General features: G+C 45.6%; 1 protein-coding gene across 3 annotated transcripts; it reads left to right on the top strand.

Moving 5' to 3' along the window:
- Window positions 1-486: 486 nt before the first annotated feature.
- ZMPSTE24 (zinc metallopeptidase STE24) lies at window positions 487-8,759 on the top strand. Of its 3 annotated transcripts, none has more exons than XM_062014707.1 (10): window positions 487-639; window positions 2,241-2,387; window positions 2,789-2,875; window positions 3,463-3,579; window positions 4,317-4,469; window positions 5,188-5,329; window positions 6,015-6,175; window positions 6,580-6,684; window positions 7,536-7,679; window positions 7,955-8,759. In XM_062014707.1, the coding sequence occupies exons 1-10, from the start codon at window positions 523-525 to the stop codon at window positions 8,177-8,179; spliced, it is 1,398 nt and encodes a 465-aa protein (XP_061870691.1). In that variant the 5' UTR covers window positions 487-522; the 3' UTR covers window positions 8,180-8,759. The 3 variants fall into 3 exon arrangements, with proteins under 3 accessions (XP_061870691.1, XP_061870692.1, XP_061870693.1); XM_062014708.1 differs by lacking the exon at window positions 487-639 and adding an exon at window positions 1,078-1,418; XM_062014709.1 differs by lacking the exon at window positions 487-639 and adding an exon at window positions 1,730-1,750.
- The last annotated feature ends 2,544 nt before the right edge of the window (window positions 8,760-11,303 follow it).

The following is an 11,303-nucleotide window of genomic DNA, read 5'->3' as shown; positions in this document are numbered from 1 at the left end:
GGATGTGTGGGTTTCATAGGAAAACAACAGCTGTATTGGTTGTGCGTGCCTGAATTCCACAGGGCTGCCTTTCTACTCCATTTCAACCTGATCCGTCTCAATGACAGTCCCGCGGGCTTCGGGGGGGGACGTCAGCGCTTCGGCTGCGCCCGGGGAGGGCAGCTCTGCGCAGCCCGCTGCCATCGCGGCGCCGCAGAGGAGCCCCGCGCCAGCAGGGTCCGGCACATACAGCGTCCCAGCTCTGCCGCCCCTCAGGGCCCTGCCCGCCGCCCCTCCTCCGCCGCCCCTCAGGGCCCTGCCTGCCGCCCCTCTCGCTCCTCCTCCGCCGCCCCTCAGGGCCCTGCCTGCCGCCCCTCTCGCTCCCCCGCCGCCCCTCAGGGCCCTGCCCGCCGCCCCTCTCGCTCCTCCTCCGCCGCCCCTCAGGGCCCTGCCCGCCGCCCCTCCGCCGCCCCGCCCCTCCCGCCGCTCCTCCGCCCGCCAGGGGGCGCCGCGGCGGAAGGGCGCGCGGGCGCGGCGCGTGCCATGGCGCTGCCCGGCGAGCTGTGGGCAGAGCTGCGGGCCGAGCAGCGCATCTTCTGCTCCGTGCTGCTCTTCTCCTGGGCCGTTTATCTCTGGGAGGCTTTCCTGGCTCACCGGCAGGTCGGTGGGGGTCCGGTGGGGTTAGGCGCCCTCAAGCCGGGGGCTGTGCCGGGTCCGGCCCGGCCTCGCCTCACGTGGGGGCCGCGGGATGCGGCGCAGCGGCGCGCTGGGGCCGGGTGCGGATTTGCGTGTTGGCGGCCTGAGCAGGGCCTGGCCTCGGGCCTGCTCGCTCTAGACCTGCGGGTGGGAGCGGCGAGGGGAGGGGCTCGCGGGGCCCGTCGGTGTCCCCCGAGCGCAGGGTCGGCGCCAGGCGGCACAGCCCTCGGCACGGCCGCCGAGCCAGCTCCTGCTCCGCCCGGTGCCTACGGCCCCTCACGCTCCTCTGCTGCGGACTGCGGCCCGTCTTCCGTGACCGGTCGCACTCCCTCAGGTGGACCAAGGCAGTGTGTCGTGCTTTTAGCGGGGTGGTGGGGACAGTCACAGCCACATCGGTGAGTTCATAGAAGGGCCTGAAAAGTGTGGGTGCGCTGAGGTAGCCAGCACCCACTCGGCAGCTTGATTCTGCTCACCCAGGACAAGTGAGAGAGCAGGAAGAACAGAAATGAGACACCTCGAGGGCTGAAATACAGGCAGTTTAATAGATGAAGAAATGGGGGGATGGGGGGAACTCCCCAAGTCCTGCAGAGGCAGTGGCTCTCCATCTCCCAGGCAGGCCCATGTCTGACTAGTCTGCGAGTAACAGCCAACTTGAAAGCCAGACCCTCTTCCTGCCCCCTTTACTGCCATTTTTTGCTGTGTAACATCATACAGCATGGATGATACAGCTGTGGTCAGCTCAGGTAAGCTGTCTTGGCTGTGTTGTTTCCCAGCTTCTTGTCCACCCCCCTGCCTTCTCACTGGGGAAGAAAGAGAGGAAGTCTGCACGCCGTTTTGCAGTAGCCAGAATACTGGTGTGTTACCAACACCATTTTGGCCACAAATGGCAAAGCATGCCACCATGCAGGCTGCTATGAAAAAGTTAACTCCATCCCAGCCAGCTGCAGCAGAGCTGGGGAGAACGCTGCCGGGAGGGGAGGAAGCAATGCTGATGCTTGTGAGCCATTTGATAGGTGAGCCCTCAGTGAGACTGCAGCCTGATATTCTGCTCAGAGGAAGAATGAGGTGACAAAAGGTAGGAGCTATTCCTTTGAGAACGGATAAATGCACTGAAACAAGGTAAAGCTGTGGATGGAATAAGGACTTCTGGTCTTTAAAAGCTTCAGAGTCGTGAGTTCTCTACCAGAAGTGAAATAACACCTGGTTTATGCAGCTGCACCGTAGATAGTTTTCTGTTGAAGTTGCATGGTAAGCGTGGGAGGATCTGGTATTTAATTTCAAGGTTTGCTTAGATGTTACTGTGGTGCAGTAAGTCACATCCTGTGGAAAAATGAGTTTGTATGATCTTTGTATAGTAAGTATACTGGGAGTAAACTAATAAATAGGCAACTCAGTTTCTGGTTACAATAATTATGCTTTAGTTTTACATTTGGAACTTGATAGAAAATGGGACTTTGTTATTTTGTGGGGTTTTTTAAACTCTCTGTGGTGGCCCATGGGATGATGTTAGGTGTTACTTTTAAAGCATTAGATGTAGAATGTAAGGTTCTGTTTCCTTTTTCCAGAGACGGGTGTATAGAACAACTACACATGTACCACAGGAACTGGGACAGATCATGGATTCAGAAACATTTGAGAAATCTCGTCTGTATCAACTGGACAAAAGTACTTTCAGCTTTTGGTCAGGCCTGTACTCAGAGGTTGAGGGCACTGTAAGTACCTGAGCTGCTCTGGCATTCTTATGATACCTTCCATGAACTTAAACTGTGAAATACTTTGGTTCTCAGTGATCATGTGTGCGCTCATGTGTGACCTGATCTAGGTGGACCTGCTTTGGCAGGGGAGTTGGATTAGATGATCTCTAAAGGTCCCTTCCAACCCATTCTGTAATTCTAGGATTTCCCAGAGAAGAAAAAAAACAACAAAACTTGAGCTGATTTCTGCTTCTGTAAAGTAAAATTCAACTGTTGCTAAATATTGCACTGCTAAGATCAGAGAGAAACAGAAAGACTAATTATGGAACCTTTCTTGTCCACCACTGTGCTAAATTTTAGTAGGATAAGAGAACAGTCTGTTTCATATTGCTTTCATGGTATGTGTCTTTGTTTTCAAGATGATTCTGCTCTGTGGAGGAATTCCTTTTCTCTGGAATCTCTCTGGTCAGATCTCTGGTCGTGCTGGCTTTGGACCAGAATATGAGGTAAGCAGTCTTTAAATTCTAGTGAAAATGTTTGGGCTGTTGTAACATTTTACATTTAATTAAAGTGGGGTTTAGGTACAGGTACAATGAACACAATGATTGTGTGAGTCTGAGAACTGATAATATATGGCTTTTACAGTAGTATAGTAATTAAAAATAGCCTCATATGTTAAAAAAATACAAGGCTCAAAGATACTTCAAGTGGTGGGTTGTTTTCTGGGGGGGCTTTTGGTTTGGGTGTTGTCTTTTTACTAATCCTAGATGTGTGATCTTTCTGCATGGTAAAAGGGTAAGAAACTTGAGGCTACTGTTTATGTTGTCTTTGTGCTGGGGATTAGACATCTATCCAAATTCCTGTCCCAAATCCTAGTTATTATTTACATCTGTTTCATGACTGAGGGTTTTTGTTTTCCTTTAACATGGCAAACTATTCCAGTGATCAGTAATCATCACAAATATTTTGTTTCTCTGGATAAATCCAGCTTCATCTTCTAACTAGTTTCAGTTACCCACTGACATAAGATTTGAGTACCCAGAACATTCATGTTAGTACAGGTCAGTAAACACCAGATGGTTTTGTTTTTTAGATTGTTCAGTCATTGGTATTTCTGCTGCTTGCAACACTCTTCAGTGCAGTGACCGGTCTCCCATGGAGTTTATATAACACATTTGTTATAGAAGAGAAGCATGGCTTCAATCAACAGGTATTGTAGATAGCACTTCTACTAACCTAACGTCTTTGGCAGGTTTGGTTGGGTAGATGGGACTGGTGTGTCCACATCTGTGGCCAAAGATCATTAGTTTTGCTCACACTGCATAAAGTAAGAGCACTGATGGTTTGTTACAGAAGTACCTGTGCCACACCAGAGTGTCTCTGTGTGATCCCACATCTCACAACAAAGAGAAGTATGTATTTTAGCAGTGGAACAAGAACATATCTCAGTTGTTCATTTTTGGATGGACTGTTCTTTGCCCTTCATGTGACCTTCCTGGGAAGTCTGGATCACTGCTTGAAAGGGGCACTTTTCTTTCGGGGTCACTGAACAGATGAAGCAAATCTAAGAAACTACTTTCCACCTCATTTTGTTTTGCTTATTGGTTTATTCTGTCAGCCTTTCCTAAATGAGAGATTTCAGCTCTTCATTTATACTTCTCTTAGGTACTCTATAAGGGTTTGGGTCAGACCTTACTAAAGCAGAGTGTATCTACCTGGGTTTGGAGTCTGTGTGGATGTGAAGAGCCATAGCTACCAGGGCAGGAAGTGAAAAGCTTCTTTGACCTTTTCTTAACTGACTCTGATTTTCTTACCACATTGTTATAGCTGTTTTAAGATTTGTCTTATTTTGTTTATGTTCATCTTCTGAAGGGATCTGTTCATTAACCACTGTGGCACATCAGTATTTTCATTGCAAATATCACTGATGATATCCTTTCCTTACAGACCCTGGGATTTTTTTTTAAGGATGCTATCAAGAAGTTTATCGTGACTCAGTGTATTCTGTTGCCAGTGACATCCCTTCTGCTTTACATTATTAAAATAGGGGGAGACTACTTCTTCATCTATGCCTGGCTCTTCACATTAGTTGTTTCCTTGGTGAGTATTAGATATATTTGAGCTTCTTCCAATGTTTGAGTTTCGTGGCTCAGTGTGCTAAGGTTTAAAAACATAACTGAAAGGAAATGGAGAAAAATCTGAATCTGTACAGACTTCTAAAGGTGTGTCCTGCTCTCACAAGGGTGCTTTGAAGGTCTTAATGTGTGGATTTGAGTAGTCTCTGACATGCAAAATAACCTTAAGAGTTGTTAGATTTACCCTTCAGATTTTGGTTTAGGGGGGAAAAAAGTCCAGTTGTAATCAAATTCCATAACTAAAATCATGGTGGCTTTGCAAATTAGCAGGAACGTTAAGAAGCAGGACTATCTCCTGGTTCAGTCCTCTTTGCTGCACTTGTGAAGCACTTGAAAGCCTTCCAGTGTGAGTGATGGCCCATCGTTGGTAATACAGCCACTTCCTGCTGTCAGGATGGCTTTGCCTTCTGCAAAAACCCTCAGAACAAAAGCCCCCTTTACGCTAATTCTGCTGAGAGCTGTAGATTATAGATTAACCCACCCACACTCTATCTTGCTGTCAACAATTAGCTGTCATTTTTCTTTGTCCAGACAGCCTTGCTATAGATCACACATCATACAAGACTCTGCTTTATCCAGTCGGGCTTTTTTCTGGAATTGTGCCCTGTTTTTGTACTTACCCTCCACCTTTAGTACTAAACAAACATCTGTATGCCTTGTTTTTAATATCTGTGTGTTTGCAGGTGCTGGTTACAATCTATGCAGACTATATTGCACCTTTGTTTGATAAATTCATTCCACTTCCTGAGGGAGAGCTCAAGCAACAAATTGAAACCATGGCAAAGAGCATTGACTTCCCATTGACTAAGGTTTATGTTGTTGAAGGTAAGATTATTATCTTTTTAAAATAAAAAGATGTTGTGTTGCATTTGTAATTTTTTAGGTTTGATTTGGGATCCTGTAGTAGGGCAGTTGCTTATATTCCTCACCTATTGTAATACTTGTCAGTGTCTGCACTGTTTCCCCATTCTTTTGGAGACTTGGAGAATTCCTTTGGAAGAATGGCCACAAAGATGATTAAGAGAGTGGAGCATCTCCCTTCTGATGAAAGGCTGAGGGAGCTGGGTGCTTTAGCTTGGAGAAGAGGAGACTGAGGGGTGACCTCATTCATGTTTACAAATACATAAAGGGTGAGTGTCAGGAGGATGGAGCCAGGCTGTGCTCAGTGATGGCCAACGATAGGACAAGGGGCAATAGGCACAAGCTGGAACAGAAGAGGTTACAAAGAAATACAAGGAAGAATTTCTTCACTGTGAGGGTGAGGGAGCACTGGCAGGGGCTGCCCAGATGGGCTGTGGAGTTGCCTTCTCTGGAGACATTTAAAACCCACCTGGATGAGTTCCTGTGTGCCCTACTCTAGGTGGTCCTGCTGTGGCAGGGGTGTTGAACTGGATGATCTTTCAAGGTCCCTTCCAGCCCTTGAGATTCTGTGATTCTGTGTAATATTCTGTAGTCTTCTGTGCATGGGATTATTCAGATCATGGTCTTTACAGTAGTTTTTCCCCATCAGGTTCGAAACGCTCTTCCCATAGTAACGCTTATTTCTATGGATTCTTCAAGAATAAGAGGATAGTACTCTTTGACACTCTTCTGGAAGATTATTCAGCTTTGAACAAAGAGCCAGCAGAAGGAGAGGATGGTGAGAATGAAGAGACAAAGTCTAAAACCAAAGTGAGTTCATCGTTATTCTCCACCGTGCTATTTACCTTAACTCCTCGGTGGGATATTTCCTTATATTTTCTGAATGTTTTTTAAAGGTCCTGAGTGAGATGCTAAAACCCCAAAACCTTATGATTTCAACACAAAAGTGTCCTATAGCTGCTAAGTGGAATTTCTGGGGCTGTATGGTTGCTGCAGGTAGCACCAAAGAGGCTAGAAATCCACAGGGCTTCAGCAAAACATTGGTTGCCTGGATGTGAAAAACAAGCCTTCCTTGTAATTCCTTGAATGAGGGACCTGTCAGGAGTTTTAGCATGTCTGCCTTCTCAGGAAAAAATAAACTAGTAACAAAAATTGTCTTCAGTTGTGTTCAGTCATACCTGATATTACTTCCTTCTGCTTTATCATTCCCTCAGAATAAGAAACAAGGATGTAAAAATGAAGAGGTTCTGGCTGTACTTGGCCATGAATTGGGTCACTGGAAACTAGGTCACACTGTGAAAAATATCATCATCAGCCAGGTAAGCTCTGATAAACTGGTGGTTTTCCTGGAGTATTCTGTAATATTTACTGTTTACAAATGCCTGCTACCAGATTTGTAAGCATAAATTCACACAATATACTTATGCTCTGTGACAGAAAGTTAGTTTGGGTTGGGTATTTTTTGCTGTTATCTAAGATGAACATGCACTAGCCATTCTGTCCCCTCCTTGCTTCACATGGTTGGTAAAAGTATCTAAGAAAGCATGTCTGCTGTCATTTGATTTCACTTCAGCAGTCTTCTGGAGTTGGGACACATTCTCTTTTTGCTCTGTAACACTTCTTCCTTGTCTATTTGAATCTCAGGGCCTTCTCTGAAGGTCTGTTCCCATCCCTATACTAGGGATAGGATTGGATGTATCCTGCCTCCCAGACTGCAGGTTTTTTTAGGTATGGTTTTGCCTCTGGAAAGCCAGGCAAGCACCGTGCTTGTATGTGGTGATGCACAGCTGGAAGTATAGATTGTTTCCAGGAGCAGACATGGCACAGACATGTTTTTGTTTGGGTTTAAACTTTTTGGAATCTATGCTTAAATCCAAGGAGGTGAACTCTGCGCTGTACCCCATCCTTACTTATCCTACCTTTTCATCTTCCTTTACTACTTAGAACATTTTTTCAAGCTCATGGACAGAAAATAGTGTTTCTTTACTGCATCCATGTACAGAAAGCAGGCAAAGGGCAGCTGTTTGTTCCTTGTTGTAAAGTAGTTCTACTCTGTTTGGATTCTTTTTTTCCAGTGGTGTTTCTGTGCAAATCTATAATATGAACAAGTCGCGTTTTAAACACCTGTGAAAAACTGACTTTAATCAAGAGTGTTGTTTCCTTTCTCTAGATGAATTCCTTCCTCTGCTTCTTCTTGTTTGCTGTGTTAATTGGTCAAAAAGAACTCTTTGCTGCATTTGGTTTCTATGACACCCAGCCTACTTTGATAGGCTTGATGATTATTTTCCAGTTCATTTTTTCACCTTACAATGAGGTAAATAGTTTTCAAGACACAGAATTAACTTATTTTCACTAGGGGGTAATGTTTGAACTTTCTAGTGGCTCTGTCTGGTATCTTGAGTGAGATGCTCCATGTTGGGTAAGACTCCTAATGTCAGGTGTGGCCTGGGTAAACCATAGCGAGATCATTCTAGGGCAGCAGTGATGTGTGGGCTGTGGGTAGGAAGATACAGCAGTATTTATTGGTACTGTAAGGAACTTGCAGATAGATGACTTTGAAAGTAACTGTAAATGTATTTCTCTCCACAGGTTCTCTCATTTTGTTTGACTGTATTGAGCCGACGATTTGAGTTTCAAGCAGATGCATTTGCAAAGGAACTTGGGAAGGCTAAGGACCTATATTCTGCCTTGATCAAGCTAAACAAAGATAACTTAGGATTCCCTGTTTCTGACTGGATCTTTTCAATGTGGCATTACTCCCATCCACCCCTTTTAGAAAGACTACAGGCCTTGAAAGATGCAAAGCAAGAGTGACAGGAATCTTTGCTGGTTCAGAGACAGTGCTTCCATCTCAGAAGCAAAGTTCAGAGCTGCTTTTTAGTTTCTTTTAAAAAGTGAATAATGCCAATTAAGTGCAATGTTAACAGCACCACAGATCTGAGAATCCTGAAACAGCTATTAAATTATAAATGACTTTTTTAAACAAAAAACAAACTGTGGAACTTAATTTAGGAAAAAGTACTGGGTGAAGACCTTCCTTCCCCACACACACTGGCTTTTATCTCCATGTCATAGTATAGACTTGTATAGGGGGATAAAACAAAAGTCTAGACTTCCAAGCACCTATTTCTTCACTTTGTGTATGCCTTGAACATTGCTTTTGATCTTTTTCCCATTCTCAGCATTCTGTGAACCTCCTCAGCCTCAGCCCTCTTCACAGTGAAAAGGGTTTGAGTGACTTAGTTTCTTGTATAATACTGCTTGTACTCACCGGTCAGTGTTTTGTCTTTTAAAAAGCTGAATGCAGTTCTGAAGTTCTTCTTGATTTGTGTCTGTCATAATTGAAAATGCTACTTAATAAAACCTTTCTCTGAAGTGTGAGAAGGAGGATGAATTCCAGCTGAGAAAATGTACCCTGGCTTCCTTGAAAATGGGCACTATTCAGCAGTGAGTAGCGTTGTAGTAGGATTGGGCTCTTCCTCTTCTCCTCTGTGCTGCTGGGGCTATGGAAGGATATTATGGACCCACATGTTAGAGAATGTTGCTAGTTCTCTGTTCTCCCTTTTACCTGTGAGCAGAATGGTTAACAGCTTTTCCATACCTCAGTTCCTCTATTTTGGTTGTCCTTTGCCACTTTGTTTTTGTGCATATGGAAGTGTCCAATTGCTCAGACAGTGTGTCTGAGCTGAACTTTTGTTTGGAGGGGATTTCTCCTCTGCTCTTTGGAGCATTTTCCATTAATACGAATCCAGCTGAAATAGCAGAGCTGGAATACTTAGGAATTTGTTGTTGTTCTGATATATAAATAGCCCAAGACACAGTTTCTTCTTGTTAGGTTAGTGAAGGACAAAGTGAATATCTGCAGAAATCGCTTCTGCATTGATTAGCTCAGATTTTTCTGACAAAATGTGGAATGAAATTTAGTTTTGTTGAAATAAAAAGTTAAACACAAGCTTGTATGTGCCATAGAGATGTTTTGGACCAGACTTGAATGCACATACCTCATATAAAATACCTGCAGTAAATTACAACCTTCTATTTGGCTCTGTACAGAGAGAGAAGTCAAAGCAAATTCCCATTGTTTCAGATGTCAGAGTATTCTCAGACTTTGCTGTCAGCTTAAATTTGCCTTTGATCATAGGGAGAAATGCCTTATCAGATGTTGGGCATGATAATGTCTCAGGTGTGACAATATAAAAGGTGTTGCTTGGAAGCCCTTTGTATGCCTTATTCTAGTTGTATTTATACCCTAGTGAATATGGAGCTAAACTATAGATACAGACTTAGGAGAGTTTTAGAAATATGGGATTATATTTGTCATGTTAACTGTGTTTAATAAATGGCCCTTAAAAGGATTAACTTGAATCTGTCAATGCAGAAGAGTAAATAAATGTGTCAGATTTTGAGTTTGAGATGTTGGTGGGTGTAAACCTATGGAAAAGGTGTTAAATGTGCTCTGAGAAGGGTAAAGTGGGATAAGGAAGGAAATGCTGGTTCCTATGGGTGCATGAAGAACATGCAGTCCTTAAGTTTACAGGTGAAGATAGTAGTGTTACAGCAATTGACTGTCGCTTCCTTTTCCTCTGTGTCACTATTAGGAGTTGAACTCTGGCAGTTCTCCAGACTGGTTTCATCATATAACTCTTCTGAACAAGGATTCAGTTGGTCCCAGTCTGCTCCATTTGCTTTCAAGCACTAGCATTGTCATTGTGTGCTGTTGACCTTTTGCTTGTTCACATGCTACTGTGCAGACATCTGGAATGCATCAGCCACACGTGTCAGACCTACAGCCTCTAGTTGCTTCCAGTGTTCCTGAGATATCACACCTAAACCTTTTTGTCCAGCTACTGCTTCCCAGGGATCTCAGTGCTCCCTAGAGTGTCTTACACAGCCATGTGACCATCTGATACAAACCAGCTTGATGACAAGGTATGTCTACTGGAATTAGCCACCCATCCCTTCTGATAAATGAGCTGTTTTGAGGAGAGGGGCAAGAAAATTAACAAGAGTGGACTTTTGTTGACATTAACCATTAGCTAATGTTAAAGTAATCAAGGTGGGATCTAGAGCAGAACTTCTCTGGCAATCTCTTGCCCAAAGGCTGATAGCTCCAGCTTCCCATTCTCTGCTTCACCACAGAATCTCAAGGGATGGAAGGGATCTTGAAATGTCACCCAGTGCAACCCCCTTGCCAGAGCAGGACCACTTAGATTAGGTCCCACAGGAGCTCATCCAGCTGGGTTTGAATGTCTCCAGAGAAGGAGATTCAGCAGTCCCTCTGGGCAGCCCCTGCCAGTGCTCCCTCACCATCTTTTTCAGGTGGCCTAAGTCAAAGCTTGACAGAGGACAGGGTGAGGAAAAGTCACAGCCCTTGAGACAGGAAGAGGACTAAAATTGGAATGCATTATGAGAAGGGACACAAACATCTTCCTTGCAGCAGGCTTGGCACATCTCAAGCGTCTCCATGAACTTGTATCTGTACAGGCCTTGTCGCCTGTTCCTGCTGCTTTGGCTCCAGCTTAGATCTGTAGGCAGCTGTGGAAGAGCTGTGGAACAGAGGTGCTAGGTCCGTTTGTCAGATGCATGAATGTTAAGTGACGTGCGCTGTGTGAGCGTGCTCCAGTGAGCTAATCAGGCACCTGTGAGGCTCGCAGACCCCAGGCCTCCTACCGCCGGCTGCGGGGCCGCGCACGTCACCGGGGCTCCCCTGGAACCTGCCCGAGACAGAAGCAATAGCGGTGAGCTCACGGGAACCCGTGTGTGTGTGTGAACGGCCAGGGCTCCACGCAACGAGCCTGCGCCTGTGGCTACCGGAGGCTCCGGCCCGCGGGGTGCGGCTGCTCCGGGGCTGCCGCTGGCGCCGGGCGGCGCTGTGAGGGGGCGGCGCTGTGAGGGGGCGGCGCTGTGAGAGGGCGGCGCTGTGAGGGGGCGGCGCTGT

Source organism: Colius striatus, chromosome 24 (genome assembly GCF_028858725.1).
Source record: "Colius striatus isolate bColStr4 chromosome 24, bColStr4.1.hap1, whole genome shotgun sequence".
In the NCBI taxonomy this organism is placed as follows: Eukaryota; Metazoa; Chordata; class Aves; order Coliiformes; family Coliidae; genus Colius; species Colius striatus.
The sequence above is the reverse complement of the archived record's forward strand: the minus strand, read 5'-3'. Positions and strand labels throughout refer to the sequence as shown.

Bases quoted from the DNA above. Each gene is read 5' to 3' on its own strand.
- ZMPSTE24 (XM_062014707.1), top strand. From the start codon at position 523: ATGGCGCTGCCCGGCGAGCTGTGGGCAGAGCTGCGGGCCGAGCAGCGC. The intron at 2,388-2,788 runs GTAAGTACCTGA...TTTGTTTTCAAG, and splicing joins ACTCAGAGGTTGAGGGCACT to ATGATTCTGCTCTGTGGAGG. The intron at 2,876-3,462 runs GTAAGCAGTCTT...TTTGTTTTTTAG, and splicing joins GCTTTGGACCAGAATATGAG to ATTGTTCAGTCATTGGTATT.